The following is a 19,871-nucleotide window of genomic DNA, read 5'->3' as shown; positions in this document are numbered from 1 at the left end:
TCTTCTTGTCATCCATTCTGGAATGTTCATTTTAACATAAATCTTATCCTAATAAATATGGAAAAATATAACTTGGAACCCTTAAATCTGACAAGTGCTGTTTCTAATATTCTTTCTGAGAGAGTGTCCAGCTCCAGGCTAAGAAGGTGCATGAGTCATCAAAATACTGAGTCCATAAAGAGAGAATCTTCATAATTGTCAGACAAAATGGTTTTAAATCCTGAGAAATACACTTTGTAACTAGCTTTATACAAACTACTGTGACTAGTGTGATCAGACTGATAGCAAAAAAGACATGTTTGTTTTGTCTGGGAGGTTTTTACTGCAGGGCAGATGGGAGGAGTGGAATTGATTTCTAGAGGTCAGCTGCAGGCAATCAAATAGGAAAATCTGTACAACAACATAGAAATAGTAAAATTGCTAACTAGGATAGGTCAATACATTGTCTCTGAGTATGTAAATGTTAAATAATATACAAGATACCCTAATTTTGACATATATTACACATCAGTATGTTGTACACTTTGAAACTGTAAAGAAATCCTATAAAGAAAACCCTGTAAATCAAATAAAATAATTTTCAGTGTATTTGTTTAGAAAGAGATGTGTTTGACTTACCAGAAATTGACAGACAAAATATAAAGCCAGAACCTCTTGTGGTATACACACTTAGTTTTAAAAGCCTCTTAGATTGTATGGTTTGACTATCACTTCATGGTGGTTTATTCAGTGTATAGCCTACATTAGCAAATAGTGCACAGAAACAAGGGTGGCTCCATAGAGTGAAGAAACATGCTGAGGGTGTTGTATCTGCACACTTCGGGGTCATTGAGCTTTGGGATTTTGGTTTTTCCTTTTGGACTAACTCTAGTCTGTTCCATGGACTCATAAGTGGCTCGGGTTGGTTAGTTCATTTCACCTGATAGGAAAGGAGTTCATGTTGTTGAGAGGCTTCTCATGGATGCAAACCAGAGAAAAAGGAAGTGGGAAATGGTTGGAAATTTGTTTCAAATGCACATTTCTGACCCAAGCAAAAACCCAAATGCAGCTATGTCCTTAGTGTTCCCTTAGGAGAAGCATCAGGTTCCTTGTTTTTGGCTACTCACCATGCTGGTCACGATTTCATTTGGGAAGAAATGAAATATAGTTCTTCCTTGTGTTTTCTCTGTATAAGATGTCTGGCTGCTTTCACTGGGAGCTAAGCAAGATTCAAAACAATTTTAGGGAAGGAACCAGCCATTCATACTCATTGGCACAGTATTTGTCTATAACAAATGTTTATCACATGTTTGCCTGTATGATTCCTTCTTTTTTATGTGATTATACATCACTTAAGGTGCAGCTTAATTCAGAGAAGAAGTCTTTACTAGATGTCTCCCATACTCAAGGTTGTTTGCTGTAGTAAAAAACAAATAGTACCTGAAGTGAATCATCTTTATGGAATGTATTTTCACTCTGAAGTACAAAATAAATTATTTGCTCTGCCATTTATGCATAAGGTATTCCATTTAAGCTTTCCAGAACAATATACTGTACGCTTAGCTAGCAGTTTTAAAATAAAAACCTCACCATTACATTACTATATCTCTTTATGAGCAAAATTCTGTTTAAAATTATGTGTTGCCATTGCAAAAAGCTTTGCCATTGCAAATTCAGGTTGTATGTTGGTGTCCAAATTCATGTAACAACAGTATGCATTGTTTCTATTTTTGGTGGCAAGGAATGTAATTAGTACTGGTCAGGTCTATTTAAATGTTCAGGCACATAATATATTCTGACTACTTAAAAGCAGGTTTTGACTGCAGTGACATCTATGTACTGTAGGTGGATTTTGCTTCTGCTTAGTAATACTGCTGAAAGATTTTTTTGTTTTTTGTTTTAGCCAAGCAGTGGGGAAATTATGTTTACAATACCCTTGCAAAAAGTAGCATCCCTTCATATCTGAGGGTGCTTTAGCAACATTTCGGGTATCATAATTTTTCTTGTCTCTTTATACATCGGGGATGACACCTTTTAAAAAACAAACAAAAAAGTTCAGCCTCCAAACTCGCAGTTCTGAATTACATGTCTGGCTAGATAAGATGTGACAGTGCCCTGTAAATTATTTTATTTTGGGGGATATAGCATCTTCTGCTGTACCAAGCCTAAGTTATAATTGTGTTAGGATTGTATTGGTTGAATAAATGTCACAAAATTTCTGGGCAATGCTGCAATGTTATTTTCAGTTTCCAATGCTCCTGACTACAGGGCTGAAAGATTTTTACTGTCTTTAGCAGTTGGTTTTACTTGGTGGTACATTTCCTTCTTCCATAAAAGTTAGTGTATGTTTTTGAGGGGATTGTTTTTGTGTGCACAGAAGGACTTCAGGAAGAATGGTATAGCACTAAACTCTTATGGCATTAAAATGGGGCTGACACCTAAAGTAAGTCTATCATATGTTGTTGTAATGGAATTGCAGAAGTATATAATTATTTCATTTAAATACCAGTTCGTATGTATTTATTTCATTTTCAGTTGTTCCTTTTCATATGGTGGCTTAAGAATAGGGTGCCTCCACTAAGTTTCATAAACTACTGATATGTCAGCTGGTAATATCCCAGCTTTACATGAGGCAACTACCTGCTCAAATATCAGACCTGTTTGTGAATACAGAGTAGCTGATAAAAGGGCCTAGAACTTAGGTTCTAAAAGCACCTTAGTTTTGTGAGTATTTTTAATAGAGTGTTGAAATTTTAATTTTCCTAAAAACACATTGTGAGCAACTGTGTGCTCCCTTTAATGGCAGAACACCCAGTAGCTACTCAGTTTTTATCCCTTTTTAGTATATTATCCATTCTTCCTCACAAAGAAAATCTCTTTCAATAGTACAAAGCAGTCATCTTTATATGTAACCCAAAGAACACACTTAACAGATACTGGAATGTTAATATTGAAGACCTGGAAATTCAATTTTAAGCCCACTGTAACAGTTATTGAGTGGCATAAAAATAAGCAAATCTCCTAACTCTGGTGATCAGTAGTAATAAGATGTGATGATTTATACAGCATCTTGCTAATCAAATATATTAAATTTAAAATAAATATGTGAATTAAAATAGACAACTGTGCATGTATTGTTCCAGTGAGATAGTACTACATCTTTTTCTTCTGTTCACTTTTGGTTTTAGGCTAACACAGTTTTTCATACTTAGATTTTTTTCCAATCCATTTTTTCTTTGAATATATACCAGTCAGCACAGAACATAATTTAGTATAGCATAACCAGAGTCAGAAGACCTCTTTTTCTGTTTGCAGGCCAGTTCATTCCTGCATCCCAAGAAATTATTTCCTACACTTTGGGCTGATTCAGCTGATTGGAACCTGCATTGTAATTAATGTCTTGGTGCAATTTACCTCTTAATAACATAACGCATTTAGCTTCCTTTCTCAGTAAAACGTGTTGCCTGTGTAATATTTTACCTGTTATATCTGTCACTGGATAGCCTGTGCATTAGTTGTGCAAAACAATTGAATAACCAAGCCCGACAGGTTTTTGACTACCAGACCAATTCTTATGATCTAACCCTACCAGAGATATGAAGTTTAGCATTTTTACTAAAGGTGTATTGTATCTTTATGACTTTTGGGAAAATGAATGTGCACAAGAGCACCATTTCCTCTCTTTCTGTACCCAAGCTAAATGTGTTATCTCACTGGTGCATGTTTTGAAAAATGTCCCCGCAGTGGTATTGAGGGGTAAAAAATGGTTCCTGTCTCTGAAAGAATGGCTCGTGTTTGCTGAATACTGGCACCCTCTCCACTGCTGGTTTCCTTAGCACAGAAATTACCTTGATGTGTTTGACAGATAACCAAACCAGAGTGGAAAATGGGCACAGCTACAACTGCCACTTTTTAGGATAGATAGAAAGGTTTTTAACCGCCAAATTACAGCAGGACTTCCTCACAAAAGAGTCCACAAACAATGCAGATGGTTTACACTTCTCATCTGGGTGTATGAAGTTTCTTAGATGAAAAGTTAAGCTCAGCTTCACAGTGTGCTCATAACACAGTCCCTGTGTTAGTTCTTGCACCGTATTTCTTCTTGTAGGAGTGTATTAGCTTACATTGAAACTAATTATAAATGCTCCTATATATCAACCTGAAATACAGAAAATATTTCTGTAAATCTGCATTTTCAGATTGTTAAGCTTTGAAGGGAAGGTAATAGAAATGTTAAACTGTTGCAGCTGCTGGAATTGGTTCCTAGTTACAGTTCTTCAGCAAGCTACCCAGCCTGAGGTTTAAACTGCAATGACAACCTGCATCCTCCCTGTAATGTTAGTATAGACAAAATATACCTCTGAATATTTTCATGCTAGAACCCAAACTGGCGCTGGTTTCTGTGTGTTGTTGTTGTTGTTATTCCTCCATCCTGTCCCCTCCATCACCTGTCTCCCCCCCATTTTTATTTTAACTGATAATTCTAGTCATAGTAATGTAAGACTAATTCTAGTCTTACATAAATATGAACGCCTGCAGCATTTAAAACAGTCCCTTTTTTTTCCTCCCACAATCTAAGGGACTGTTCAGTCTCATAAAACCTAAAAGTTGTCTAAATTCATTTGTATTGATACAGTCTGGAGGCTGTGTGTTGAATACATAGCAGTTTTTGTTAAAAGAGTCAACTATTCTCCCTTTGCTTCACATTCTTGCCTTGACATATATGTATATCTTTAACACTTCTAAAAATAAGCAAATATTTATTCAGTGGATATTTCAGTCTGAGTTACTTTTGTATTCTGAGTATTTCTTTTCAGTACATCTGGTAATTAATTTACTGGCAGATTAATTTAGGATTTGGGTTTTTTTCATTTTTAACAACTCAGTAATCAGTAAGTTTGGTGGAAAAATTTAAATAGTATTAGGAATTTTCTCAAGAGTAGAATTCCAGGTATCAGAGATTGCTATCACATTTTGGATAAGTTGGTATGTATGTTTTAGTCTCTTAAATAGTAGCTGTCAGAAGTAGTTAAGAAAATTACTAATTTTCAACAGGTACTATATCAGCAAAATGCCCATGTTGTACTTGTAGGAAGCAAATTAAATGTCTTTAAGAGCTACCTGGCAGATCTGTCCTAACAGCTGCTGGGAACCACAGATGCAGAAGCGGGTATCCAGTTTGGCTGCCCAGGAGCTAGAAAGATATAAATATATATGATACATTCCAATTTTAATAAATTTAAAAATTATGGAAAAAATTCATCCTGGTATTTACTGTATAAATACCAAAGTTTAGAGATAAATATATCTAAAGGTACACATATACAAAATACATCTATACATAGAGAGCTGCTGACATTAAACTCAGTGAGAAGAGCCCCTGCCATTTGATACAGTGTGATAGTGACTGTCTCCCTTTTGGTAGAGCTCTGGCATAATTCTGAAGCAATAGTATTGAGTTAGAAGCTAGATCCTCTTTGGAAAGTAGACTTTATGGAGATGAGTAGTTGTTACCCCAAATATACAGGCATTTTCTGGCATTGTTTTTGAAGCTTAACTTAGAAAAATAGCTCAACATTTTTAAATTGTGCTTAATTCTGATCATTTTTCATTTAAAATATTCCTGTACCTTCGTTTCAGTGCTATGTTTTGTATATTTCTGTAGAACTGCACCATCTGTTTCTCAAAAAGCAGGTCACTGTGAAGGGGCTGATCTGCTTTTGCTCAGGAATGACTTGAGACAGAAGGGAGCTTGTTATTCTTCCATACCTGAGATAAATAGGACTCTTTCTTTCAAACAAAAATTGCCTTTCTTTGTCCCTTTTCCATTTTATTTTATTGAGATCAGGGGGACAAAATTTGGAATTTTAAAATGCTATAGAAAACATCACTTAGTCTTGGTTCTTTACCTGTGGTCATTTGTTTCCATTTACTTTGTGTACTGTGTTGTAAAACACTGACTAAATTTCAATGTCCTTGCATACTTCATGGTATGCATAACTCAGTAGGGTTCATTTCTTATACAAAGGCTTCAAGGCTACAACAGCATTTCTCTTCCTTTTGGGAATTTCCCCTTCCAGGAGAGGTAGTTTGGATAGAAGGGCTTCCATATGAACTTTTGTGTTTAAAGGTACACAAAGTTGATGATTAGACTGCAAACAGTAAGATGCTTCCCAGAAGAGGGACATTGTTTTCTAAATAAGCTTTGTAATGTAAGATAAAAGTAAAGCTCTTACATACCATAATACTGGGAATGTGTGAATGAGCCTAGGACAGAAGTTAAGTATGAAGGATTTACTGCATTCCTGGGAGTGCCATCTGCTGTAATGTTATCTGCAATTCAGTAGCCAGGTCTTGTTGAGAATTGGAGAGGTGTGCAACCACTACCTGTGTCACTCCTTTACTCCACTTGGAGTTGCAGTTCCTGATGGGGGTTGTTACCAGTTTAATTCTCAGTCACATACTGCTCTGTTTTCAAAGCAATGTGATACAGAGGTTATCAGGAAGAAAAAGCATTATGAAAATGGGACAAAAATATGAGCCAGCCTATTGTAATTTAAACCGAGTGCATACTTCAAAATATGATTTCTCAAGTAGCTATTAAACTGTGGTGTACATATTGGCAACCATTGTTGTCCACCAAGAAACCTAATGTCTCATGTCCCTACTCTTTGCTTTTGACATCTGTTTTCAAATGTTTCTTGCTATCCCTTAGCTCTGAAAGTCATCACCTTACTGAGCATGTTCTGAGTGCCCAGTACCAAACCCATGCATGGAGCTGCTCTCACAGGCAGCATGGCTCAGAAACCTCACCTCTGTTTGTAACTGATGTCTGCTTTCATTAACATCTTACTGCCTTGCTGCTTGCATTTTGGAACTTTCTTAGCATACCTATCAGATCATCTGAAAATGTATTATAATATCTTGGTTAATAGTACCTGGTATTGGAAAAACATTATGAATTCTAAAGCAGAACTTTTGAACATATTTATGTAGTACTAGGCCTGCTTTCCAGTGAGTTGATGGAGTTTCTCAATATTCATTTTACTCTAGCTATGATTTTTTTTCTAATTACTTACCTTTATCATTTACTGATTGAATTTGCTATGAAAGTACTTTTATATGCTCATTCTTATATTGTTATAATTAATTATTTGGCAAAATAAAAAATTCCACATGAGAAAATAAGTTTATGCTCTATTGTTTAGTCAAGCTTAATGTGTTTCCTGAATGCATGTGTGCCCTTTAAAATTACAAAACATATTTCAACTAATTGGAAAGAGGATGTAATTACAATTAAATTAGTTTTCCTTGTAATCTCATCCAAAAACCAAACTCTTTATTCCCTTCTTTGTTTCCCTACTAATGAGAAATTAATAATTTTCATAATTTTGGCAGCTGGGCTCTCCCTGCCTTTGTCACAGCAGAGGATCTACCTATGTAGAACTTCCACCACTGATGGTGTCATTCCAAAGAAACACTGGTGAATTGTTATTGTTTCCTCTCCTTTTCTCCTTCATAATGACACATCTCTAGAATACCTCTCCTCAAGAAAATAATATGGCAGTGTCTGATGTTAAAAGAATAGCTCTGAGGTAGAGAACATGCCTTTGCAGACAAGGATTGTGCACTTTTACAACTGGCATGAAAATTTACTCTAAGCTGATCTTTGTGGGTTTTTTGCCCCATGGACTGATGTGATAATTGTTGTGTTTGCATGCTATTTTTTAAGCAAACAAACACTTAGTTTAGGTGGATTCTAAGCTGACCAACAGCTGTTCAACCTGAATCAGTACTGTCCTGGGTTAATAAACCCTGATTTACAGGCATGCATATTCCTGCAGCCTCAAGTCAAGCTTAGTGGGAGAGCTGAGCAACCTCATTTTTGCCTGTCACCCTTTTGTAGAGATACCCAGAATCTGGTCTCTGCCTGTGCCTGGCGGGGTCAGCAGCAGTGCAGGGCAGCGCTGCAGTGCTGCACTTGCAGTGACAGGGCCATAGATGGGCATTTGTGGGATGCTGCTGGCCGGGCGCAGCGCCATGTGACTTGGCAAATGCAAATAAAAAGGTCTCAAGACATGACACTCCTACTTGCTTTCAGCACTTGTTGGATAAACATAGTAGTGTTGGAGACAGCTAAGTTTCTTCTATATTCAATACCTCATTTACAATGCTAAATTGTCCCCTTTTTTGTTTCTTACCTTAGTCTGTCTGTAATAAATAAATAAAAAAATTGAGGATGATTATGATGAAAAATAAAATAACTAAGAGGTATTTGCAGACCTATTTCAGTAGGTCTGCAAATGTTCAGGCCAAAGATGCAGAATGAGGTGAAAGTAGTAATCTTACAGGGTTTTCTCTGACCAGCCAGAAGTGACCAGAACTGGTGCTGTCATCAACTAAGCAAGTCAAATGTCGACGGGAACTAAAACTGTGTTGTTTTAACTGAATTAAATAAAGATGAATGTTAAATAATTTCACAAAAATAGAATAAGTTTCAGCTGGCATCCTGTGGAGTGAAAAGTCGAACTGATAGGGATTAAGAATCTCTATTATCAACATTAAAAAATTAATTATAAAATTTAGAAAGTGAACTGTAACTTTCAAATGTTCTTGTTGCTAATTTAAGTTAAAAAGTTAATCTCCTTTTTAGTGCTGCAATTTGTGTTGTTAGTGAGACATTGCTAGACTTGAACCATCTTTACAACAACAATACCAAAGAAAGGCAACTGTTAAGTATAAGTTACTAATTTTTCATTTTTCTGCCCTAAAACAGCTTGCTCCCCTTTTTCTTATCTAAGCAATCTCCTTTGGCCAGAGATCATAAGCAGAATTATTGTCAGAAAACATTTTCTGGGAAATCTAGATGGTTGGAATATCAAAATTAATCTTCAAGTGGAAAATATGATGTTATTACCATTTCTAATTTTGTTGCTGTCAACAAAAGTATATTGTTGTGCCAGAATCATACATTCATATGCCATGCATTAGGCAAACTGCTTCTAAAATGTCTGCTTAGATGACCTAAATTGTATATAAACAGTGACATACTTGTATACAATAAAGTATTTATATATTAAATATACAGAAAAGTTACATGTGCATATGCTGAAACTTTGTGGATATTTGAAGTATTGAGATAAAGTTATGTTTTCCAGCTGAAAAAGGACAATTTCAAGCAAGCTAGTCTGATGTATTGTCACATGATAGACCACAGTTAATTTTGAGCTTAATGTCTTTCAAACAGCTGTATTGAGACCAAAAAACCCCCCAGTTCTGATTTGCTTCAGTGCTGAACATTTTACTTTTTTCTTTCAATTTTTCCCCTTAATTAAGAGTTCTGAGTGCTCCTGAATATTAACTTTTTTAGTCTCTATTCTTCTTCCAGTGAATTTCTGAATTTCTAAATTAAATTCTTACTTCTGTTTGAGCTGATACTACTGCAATGCCTCAGAACTATATGAAGTATCTACTGAGATTCATCTCAGGACCTACAGTTGAAAATAAAACTGGGGAGAAAAAGTGAGACTAAAGACCTGGGGAAGCTCAGTTCACAGCTTCCCTAGGTTACAGATGTTTCTCAGAAGTCTTTGCTCATCTACATACATGGATGGTTCTAACACAGAAGTTGGGCCCTTGTCTCCAAGTACTTAATTAAAAGTATGATTGTAATTAGGTCTGTCTGATTGGGCCACAGAGGCTACAACAGAAATTCAGCTACAGCTGAAGTTTTTAGTGGGTAAATATTTCAGCCTTATCATTGAAAGGGGGCCGTTGAAAAAAAATCACACGAATCAAAAAGAAAGAGTTTCAGTACTTTTACCTTGAATTCCATTATCTGCATTGTGCCTTTAAAATATCCTAAGTGCTTCACATTGCCATATAATTTACCTTTTTGAAGAATTGATGGCTCTGTTAAATTCTATTATGCATACCCTTTTTCCTTCATCTTGAGGACATAAAAATGGACTTTTGTAGCCATGTGTTAACTCTGAAGAAGTGGGGCTATTCAACATATGTAAATGCTTTAAACTTTCCCTCTCTTTCAATTTTCCTGGACTCTAGACCAGTGGAAGTTTTACCTCCTCTCCAGCCAGAATTGTGCATGTCTGATCGTCTTTTTTGTCTATTTTTCCTTCCCGCAGGGACCCCCAAAAAATACAGCAGCTGCAGAACCAAATTCGTCTGGAACAAGAAAGTGGACAGTGGTATCGTCACCAACAGCAACCTGATCATCAGCACCCTCCCTCTTCTCCTTCCTTTCCTCCTCCCCCCTCCTTCCAGGAGCTTGAGTCCAGCCAGTCTGCCACCTCTCCTGTGCCAATGAGTATTCTTAACTCTCATACTTCCCCAACCATGCAGTCTTCCAGCTCCTTCAACTATGCTCGGCCTAAGCAGTTCATTGCTGCCCAGAACATCAGCCCTGCTTCAGGTTATGTGACTCCATCTTCTGGGTCATCCACATCTAGCCTTCCTTCTCCTATGTCTCCAACTGCTTCTCAGAAACAGTTTGGGAGAGTGCCAGTTCCTCCCTTCTCTCAGCAGTTTGCTCCAGAAGGGGAATATGCCTGGTCTCCTTCTTCTCCATCCCCTCCACCCCCACCTCCACCTGTCTTTAGTCCAACAGCGACATATCCAGTGTGTGATTCCTTTCCACTTCCACCTCCTCCACCCCCTCCTCTTCCTTCACTTTCTTCACCTTCCCACAGCCTGTCTCCAACTCCAAGATTTCCTAATTCCAGCCAGTCTCCAGCAGCTTTTCTCAGCTCCATGCTGCCATCCCAGCCACCACCCATTTCTGTCAACGCATTAGGCCTCCCGAAAGGAGTGACGCCTCCGTAAGTATCAGCTGATGAGCTCCTTGCTGTACTGCAGATTGTAATGAAGATTATTGCACTCGCTTCATTTGTACTTTTCTAGGGTCCTTTGCTGTTAGCAGTTATCTGAGAGGGAGAGATGTGTGAATAAATTGCAAGTGCTTCTGTGCTAGAGATGTGAGATAGTTTTTTAACCCTCACAGAAGTGAGATTCTGAAAGAGCCCTACAGTAGGAGCACAAAACATGAGAAGCTGAAGCCTTAAACTGGAGTTTGAGAAAATGTGAAAGCAGGAGCAAAAGGCTCTGCAGGCCCAGGGCAGTGAAAGGAGATCCAAGAAAACCCTTCTTATAGCCCAGTTCTTTTAAAGTCACTTATTCAGTGATATTTGCAGTTTCTGTTCCTATTACATCTGCAGGTAGAGAAATTTCAAGTAAAGAGTATATCTTTCAGAAGTCCGTATAGCTTTGTGATACTGAAAATACAAAGTATTAAAGTATACATCTGATAACAAAGTGGCCATAACAGTTCATTGGCTTTGGCTAGAGATTTTGTTCTGAGGAAGTTTGGGAAAGTGTTTAGGGAAGGATTTAAAATAGCAGTGCATAAAAACAAACAGAATCCCTATCCCTAACAACTCCGCACACTTATTGTCCCCTTTTGTCTTCTCTAAAGGCCAAAATAGTATTTTGGAGCATGTCAGCTCCCATCGTAGATCAGTTTTTCTTTCCACTGGCACTAGACTCTCATTCCATCCTTAGAGAACAAAGAGACATGCTGAATAACAAAAATGAGAATAGCTTTATCCAAGGCTTATTTATAACTTTGTCCAGAAGTTTGTCTAAACATATCTACAGTATCTAGGTGACTTGCTCAGCTACATACTGTTGCAGTGGGAAATTCTGTTATTTCAATCCAAGATATGAAAAGGAAGAGAAAGAAGAAAGAGGACAGATATCTACGTACTAAGTCATGTATCTGTTTCAAAAAGCATTTCTTTATCTTGATTTATTTCATACTGCTCATTATGGAGTCTGGCTATGAAACATTTTTAGGAGAAAAATTAATAAATAGTGCAATTTGCCCTTGCAGTCATCATAGTTGTGATTTTCTGTCTTACTGTGTCCTTTGCACTGGCTGAGTTTTACTATTGATACTGAGCACTGAAAATTGCATGATTAATTTACTGACAGCTTGACCAGTAAGCACCGCCCACTGAAGCCTTCTATTACCCCTGATTTTCCAAGAAAGGGTTGTAGTCCAGCTATACAGCTCTGACAAGGGCTGGATTTATTTTTGAGCTCACCTCTGTGTACTGTGAGGGTAATAGCAGCAGCTTGAACCTCTGCTGTGTCCCTCTTTCCCTGTCACTCTGTGCTTATGGATACATGTTCTCTTTTGAAGCATTAGTTGTGTTCTTCCTCATTCCCTTTGATCTTTGGACAGAACAACAACTCTGCAAAGATTATTCGCCCTTTACCATGCCCCTCACTTCCCCAAGTGCAGCAGCCAGTCTGCATATGCACATGATGGTGTGTCTATCTATATTCCTCCTTCCCCCACCCCAACAAGGCAGCAACCTCAGGGTCTGAGCTGAGGATGAGGTAGTTGGCTGTTTTTCTGCATTCCCTCGGGAAATAAAGTCCAGATGGGAGCTGGATCGTGTTAACTATACCGAATGTATGTGTGTATAATTTATGTGTGTATATATATATATGTGTGTGTGTGTATATATACATACACAGTGAGCATTTGTCATCTGAATTACAACATTAAAACATGGTAAAATATGTACTGTGTGATGCAGAAAAGCCATAATCTATTGTTATACATCTTTGATGCCAATTTTTCCCTGGCTTCTTCTTTTTCATGTTACTGTGTAGGTTAATGTCTGGTGTGTCTTGCTGAGTAGATTAATTTGTTTCCCGTAATTCTAATACCACTCCTGAGCAGTTCTTCCCCTGGCTTCCATTTCCCCCTCAGCTTTAGACCTCTTCTGCTTTGTGCTATAGCCTCAATTCTTTTTTTGGCCCCTTTCACTTTTTGCTTCTTTTCCTTTGTCTTTTGCTGCATCCTCACAAGTCCTCTTCAGCACATTTGTCTATCCGAGACATAGTTTCTGAGCTTCACACACTATTCCATAACTTCGGCCTGTAGTGTCACCATTTTGCCATGATCTCCAAGATCTATTGGTTGAAAATTATGATGCTGTTTCCTGACAGTGTGCTTTACAGACTGGGTGCAAGAAATAAATTGTTGGATTCAAAGTTTTGCTCAGCAGCTGAAGTACTAGTCAAGCTATTTATCTTCAAAAACTTTGTCATTGCTAAATCTTGGCACAACCACAGCTCTGCTCCTCAAAAGCAGAACTTGGTAGGCATATTTTTTTCAGTTTTGTGTTGTGGTAGGAGCAGAATAGAGGTTAAGTAATAAACATTGCAGGTGCAGGCAGTTGTTTTTTGAAATGGTCAAAGGCAGCACCAATAAAGTTCTCTGTGGCTGTATACAAGCCAATAGTCTTTGTTACTCCTCTTGGAGTCAAACATTCATTAGCTTTCTTTGGTCATTTCCTTTCCCATGCATGCATCATATTTTTTCTACTGAAAAGAGAAATCTATCCAAGCAGATGCAGGACAAAGCAAGCGGAGCTAAAAGCTTTGGCCCAGCCCCAGAGAGATGACATCATTGGCATAATGCAATGAGTCCTGGGACTGGTGTGCCATGAAGGATGGTTACAGGCTCTTCAGGGGGGATAGGCAGGGCAGGAGAGACAGGGAGGTTGGCACTGTATGTAATAGAGGGTCTGGAATGAATGGTGCCTACAGTTGGCAATGGCATGGTCAAAAGCCTCTGGATAAGGATTAAGGGACGAACAAGTAATGCAAATGTCATCATGGGAGTCCACTATAGACCTCCTATCCAAAATGGTGATGCTGATGAGTTGTTCTTTAAGCAACTAAGGAACATCTCTAAGTTAGCCACTCTTATCCTTATCAGGGACTTCAACTTGGCAAATGTTAGTGAATACCATACAGCTAATACAAGCAGGTCCAGAAGGTTCATAAACACCTGGATGATCACTGCATGGTGCAGACACTAAGAGAGCCAACTCAGTAAGATGTCCTCCTTGATCTGCTGCTCATTAACAGAATCTTATGACTGAAGTGGAAATTGGTGGTTGTCTTGGCCACAGCAACCACAAAGCAATTGGATTTAAAACTTCAGACTGCTTAGGGAACTAATGAGTAAGGTCCTCTGGGAAAATGTTTTTGATGGTTCTGGGATCCATCAATGCTGGTGACTTTTTAAGCACCGCCTCCTACGGGCGCAGGAGCAGGCAATTCCAAAATGTTGGAAAAGCAGGTGAGGCAGAAGGCCAACTTGGCTAGGCAGGGATCTTCTTCTAGAGGAAAGGCAAAAAAAAAGTAAATGTTTGACCAGCAGAAGCAAGGTGACATGGGAGGACTACAGAGATGCTGTTCTCCTTCATGAGAGGAAGGAGAAAATTGTGAGGGAAAGCTCAATGTGAGCTGAAACCAGTCAGTACTGTGTAGCACAATAAAAAGAACTTTAAAAAATATGCTAGTTGCAAAAGGCAGTCCAGAAATAACAGTGACTTGTTAAATTAGGAGTATGTTCACCATACAAATAGGGACATAGACAAGGCAGAGGGAGTTAATGCTCTCTTCAGTTTTCAGAGCCAGTCATGGACTATGGGGCTCTCAGTACCCTGAGCTGAAGGATGAGGATTCTGAGAATTATAAACTCAGAGTCAACTCTGAACTTGTGAGGGAATCACTGCTCCAGCTGGGTCCCTGTAAGTCTATAGTTTCTGAGCTTCCACATTCATCCTGGAATCCTCAAAGAGCTGGCTAATGTCATTACAAGACTTCTCTCAATGTCTTTTTGAACTGTTTTGGGAATCTGGAGAGATCCCACTTGACTCGATGCTGGCTAATGTTGTCCCAGTTTTCAAGAACAGCACAAAGGAAACTACAGGTCTGTCAGTCTCATTTCAGTGCCTGGTAGAATTATGGAGAAGATTACTCTTGGAGTTACTGAAAAACACCTGAAGGATAATGCAGTCATTGACCAGAATGGCTTCATCAGGGGAAAGCCCTGATTTGACTAGCATTATTTCAATTTATGACAAGGTAACCCACCTAGCTGAGCAAAGGAAGCCTGTTCATGTAATCTCTTTGGACTTCAGTTGAGCTCTCAACACTCTTTCATGGTGTCCTTCTGGACTACATGTCCAGCATTCAGCTGGATCAGCACATCATATGATGGGTGCTCACCTGGCTCATGGGTTCAGGCACAAAGAATTCCAGTAAACAGAGTTACATTAGGCTGGCAAGCAGTCACCAGTGGGGTTCCACATGGCTCCAATGTAGGGCCAGTGCTCTTCATAAATTACTTCGACGCAGAACCCACAGGAATACTAAGTAGATTTGCTGGTGATACTAAACTGGGGGGAACTGTCAACTACCTTGAGGGCAAAGAGGCCCTACAGAGAGATCTTGACAAATTAGAGGGTTGAGTAATCACCCACTGTATGAAGTTTAATGAAGGCAAGTGCTAGATTTTGCACCTGGGACAGGGCAATTCTGGATATACAAGAAGGCTGGGCAATGAGAGGCTTGAGAGCAGCTCTTTGGAAAGGGACTGGAGGTCCTGATTGATGGAAAATCATTGTGCCCTGGCAGCCAGGAGGGCCAGCTGTGCACTGGTGGGCATCAAGCACAGCAACCCCAGCCAGGAAAGGAGGAGGGGATTGTCCTGTTCTGCTCTGCACTGGGGTGGCCTCACCTCAAGTCCTGTGTGCAGTTTTGGACACCACAACACAAAAAAGACATTAAGCCATTAGAGAGAGTCAAGAGGAGGGCAATGAAGATGGTGAAGGGCCTTGAGGGGAAGCCGTATGGGGAGTGGCTGAGGTCACTTGGTCTGTTCAGCCTGGAGAAAAGGAAACTGAGGGGAGACCTCACTGCAGTCTGCAGCTTCCTTGTGAGGAAAAGAGGAGGGGCAGGCACTGATCTCTGTGGCGACCGGTGACAGGACCCAAGGGAATGGCTGGATGCTGAGTCAGGGCAGGTTTAGGTTGGATGCTTGGTCTACTCCCAAAGGATGGTTGGGCACTCGAACAGGCTCCTCAGAGTAGTGGTAACAACACCAAGGCTGACAGGATTCAAGGAGTATTTGGGTTGCTCTCAAGCACATAGTGTAACTCTTGGGGTGTCCTGTGTGTGGCCAGGAGTTGGATTCAGTTTTTCTTGTGGGTCCTTTCCAACTCAGAATATTCTGTGATTCTGTAAAAACATTTCTTACCCTCTCTTCAATTCCAGTATTCTGTGGGCCCATGAACAGTAAATACCATGCTAATGATTCAACATTTTCCTTGGTTTTGAACCCTGAGATTCTGTGGAAGTGACTGCATAGCTAAACTAGTTTGAACCAATGAATATCCTTTCCAGTTAAATTTGGATAGATTTGGAAACATTGAAGTGGGAATTCTTAATTTGTTTGGAATGGAGTTTGTGGTTTGGTTGTTTTGGATTTTTTTTTAATGGCATGTGGTCTTACAGTCTTGTGTGTATTATGGGAATAACTACTTGTGAATTTACTACATTTTATTTGGACATTAATACCTACTAATCAATCTTTAAATATTTTAAGCATTTATTTGCAACAATATGGTGAGTGTTTGCCTTGAATAAATTATATCTCAATTTTCCAGTAAGCTCTAGACGCTTTATAATGACCAGTATTTTCAAGCTGTGGCTATGGTGGTGTTAATTGAACAAGCTTTGGCAATAACCTTTTTTATTAATGGAATAGATTTGGTAGACTTCAGGTCTTGCTAGGGCATTGTGTTATTAAGCAGAAGAAAAGTGCTGGTGGAACTGCATAGCTAATTAAGTACTTAAGGGAATTATGAGCACTTGTCAATAATTTCTGAGGTAAAACTTGGCTGGAGTAAGTTTGTTGAACACTGTTCTTAAAAATCTCAGTTCTTTCCTTCTTTACCTGCAGGGTGGGTGGGTCTGTTGTGTTCAGATTAGCTTTTGGTTACAAACCACTTTCAGGGAAGAGAGTTAATGTGACAGAAACATACAACAGAGGGGGGTTAGTTCACAATTAAGTTTGTAGAAGCTAGAAACTGATCTTCACTGTTCCTAGAAAAAAATCAAAAAGTGTGAAGGAATAGAGATAAGTATACCTAAAAGTTCCAGCTAAACACATAAATTATATGTTTACATGAGCATTTGTGAAAGCACAAATAATCTCATGAGAAGGATTTGTTGACTATTTAGTGAATATTTGCTTTTAAAAAGTATAAAACCTGCCACAACCATAAAGGATGTGGAATTATCCTGGAGAAATGGGATCTCTTTCTATATGTAAAAATAAATATTGTTAGCTATACATATATCCTTTTGAAGGCAACTTTAAAAATTAATGATTTTCCTTAAAGGGGACCTTTTCTAAAAGTAGATATCTTCAGTAATGCTACCTTAGTTAAAAAGAGGAGAAAAATATCACTGTATAGAATTGGTGAAAGAACGTGAATATTGAGTTACCACTTTCTGGAAAAGGATGGAAAATTGAAAACTTTGTACAATTACCTTATAGAAGGTAATTAAATAAGCTGCTTTTATCATTCTGCACAAAATTTAACTGCTGTCTCAGTGACCTTTAGAACATTAAATCCAAATCATAAAGGAGATTATGTGGGAATCATGAAAAAAGCAATATCAGAAAGAGATTGCACTTTTTTCTCTTTGAATCAGAGCTACTGGTCTGTTCTTGCAGCTGTGTACTGTGATTTGTCCATTGCATTCTGTCTCAAATGGAATTGTAACAAATATTTTAGTAATTGTCATGTTCCTTTAGTGAACTGACAATGATGGTGACCACTCTGAGGAGAAATACACTTCTCTATCTTTTTATCTTAGAGCCTTCAACACTCTTCCAGCACAAAAGCCAGCTTTCATTTTAGAGTAAGCTGCATAGCTGTCTTATGTAGATGGGACTTTCTGTAAGTTATGCTTGTCACAACTTTTTAAAAATGGAGGTTATCTACAGTAGGGTTGATGTGAAAACCATGATGCATAGAAGGAAGTACCTTGATTAAGAACTCCAACATCAAACTGAGAAGACAGGTCAGGGTGTTTTCCTTGCTTATGAGAAAGAGAGAGACTTCATCTCTCTTTGCTGCCTATTCAATCATACCTGGAGATATTCCCAGATAATATATTGGGAAAACATATCTAAAGGCAAGTATTGCTGTCACTGGAAAAATTCCAGAAAATATCAGGGTTTGCATTCATTCTCAACCTCCAATTTTGTTAAGCTATTGCTCCTGTCCATTAAACAATTTTTTGTTTAAATTTTCTTGAAAATTTTCTTTTCCCATAGCTTGGGTAGTACTTGTGGCTATTATACCAACACATGAGGGGTTTAGCTGTGATGTTAGACCAATTCCTGTTGGTTGTGCTAAGAAACAGTTCATATTGGGGACTTCGTTTTTGCACATGCTTATCATAAAATACATATCCATATCAGCTTTTCTGAGATATGATGAATGCATATTTGTTCTACTTGAACTTAGAAATCCAGGTTGTGCCCCGGATCTAATCAATTTAAGCTGTGCAAAAGTAGAGCTCAAGGAGGTAACATGGAGACACTCAGACATTAGCCAAAATAACAGTATCCTGACAATCATTGCATCTGGAAGTATTAATTTTCAAGATATGCATTATCCACTTCTTTTTCAAAATGGTATTTGCAGCTTCTTAAGAATATTGAAGATGGCAGTGAACTTAACTAAGATAATTAGTACATGTATTTTCCTATTGAAAAGACAGAGAGGCTGTTCAAAGCATGGCTTTGATGCTTGTTTTGGTCTGCAGGTTTTTCTTTTTAGGGGACTTAATTTTATAACTTCTTTATTTTAAACAGATCTAAATGCCACAAAAACATCTGTGAATGTAAAAGCCAGGTACAGTGCTTGATAGTTGCAGAGACCTTAACCAGTAACACCACATCAACTGGAATTAGTTGATATTTTGAATATGACACCTTTTCCCAGTCCAGTGTAGCTTTTTCTTTACATGCTTCTCACAGTTACCTGTTCTTCTAAAAATGTCAGGACTATGAGGATTGTGCCAGCCTTTTCTACCTAAAGCAGTTGATGCTTTAGTTATTTATTCTTACCATCAGTTTCAGCATACTGCTGGTAATAATCAGAAATTCAGATTACAAAATAGGCACTTGATTTTTGATTTGATATCAAAATATATGCACATCTTTTAAAAGGCAAATGGTGCTTATGTAGCTACAGTAACCAGTGCAGCATGAGGCAGAGAGATAGCCTGCTCAGGAGGGGAAGGAACTGAAGAGGGGAATGAAAAAGTAGTAATTCTTCTTTCAATGAGTAAAAATGCATTTTTAAACATAAGCTTTAGAGAAAAAAAAAATGGTAGCACTCATGCACTTTGTAGGTGAGTTGTACTCTTTGTTGTCTAAACATTAAGAGGGATCAAAGATATTCAGAAATTTATGTTGTTCATTTCTGTCTTAACCCTATCCAATGCTGAGACATGATTTATTTTTTTCAACCACAGTTTCAAAACACTGGTGGTAGAAATAATTGAACTTTTGTTACATTTGTTCCATTTGCTGGAAGTCACCTGTAGTCAGGTCTACTCTTCAGGCATTCCCTTAATTCAGATGCATGTAACATCACATTACCGGACACAGCTGAAGCTCCTGGTATCCACAGATGTATGACAAGATCAGATTAAACCAATTTTATTATACAGCTGCAGCTTCAAAGTTTGTGACCTGTTACAGTGCTTGTAGTAACTTTGCTTTTACAGTAAGTTAAAAATGTGTGAAGTGAGCAGGAATTAGCTGTATTTTTGGAAGTCTTTAGTTTTAAAGGAAAAAAAATCCAGTTACTGTTCATTACCTCAGTACCAGAGAATTAATTTGGATTTCTGTGAAACTAAGCCATATTGGCTGCAAACAGGAATTTGTTCTTGGAAGGATAACAACAGCCAGCCTGTTGCCC

At 38.2% G+C, this 19,871-nt stretch overlaps 1 protein-coding gene across 1 annotated transcript in view; it reads left to right on the top strand.

The window, feature by feature from the left end:
• PALLD (palladin, cytoskeletal associated protein) overlaps positions 1-19,871 on the top strand; it is a 186,710-nt gene that overhangs the window by 137,149 nt on the left and 29,690 nt on the right. Inside the window, exon 11 of the mRNA XM_054290671.1 lies at positions 10,125-10,817. Within this exon, the coding sequence (XP_054146646.1) occupies positions 10,125-10,817 (693 nt within the window). The remainder of the gene's footprint in view (positions 1-10,124; positions 10,818-19,871) is intronic.

This window comes from Melozone crissalis, unplaced genomic scaffold (genome assembly GCF_028551555.1).
Source record: "Melozone crissalis strain CALT ecotype California unplaced genomic scaffold, PUWL_Pcris_2 ptg000006l_1, whole genome shotgun sequence".
Classification (NCBI taxonomy): Eukaryota; Metazoa; Chordata; class Aves; order Passeriformes; family Passerellidae; genus Melozone; species Melozone crissalis.
The sequence above is the reverse complement of the archived record's forward strand: the minus strand, read 5'-3'. Positions and strand labels throughout refer to the sequence as shown.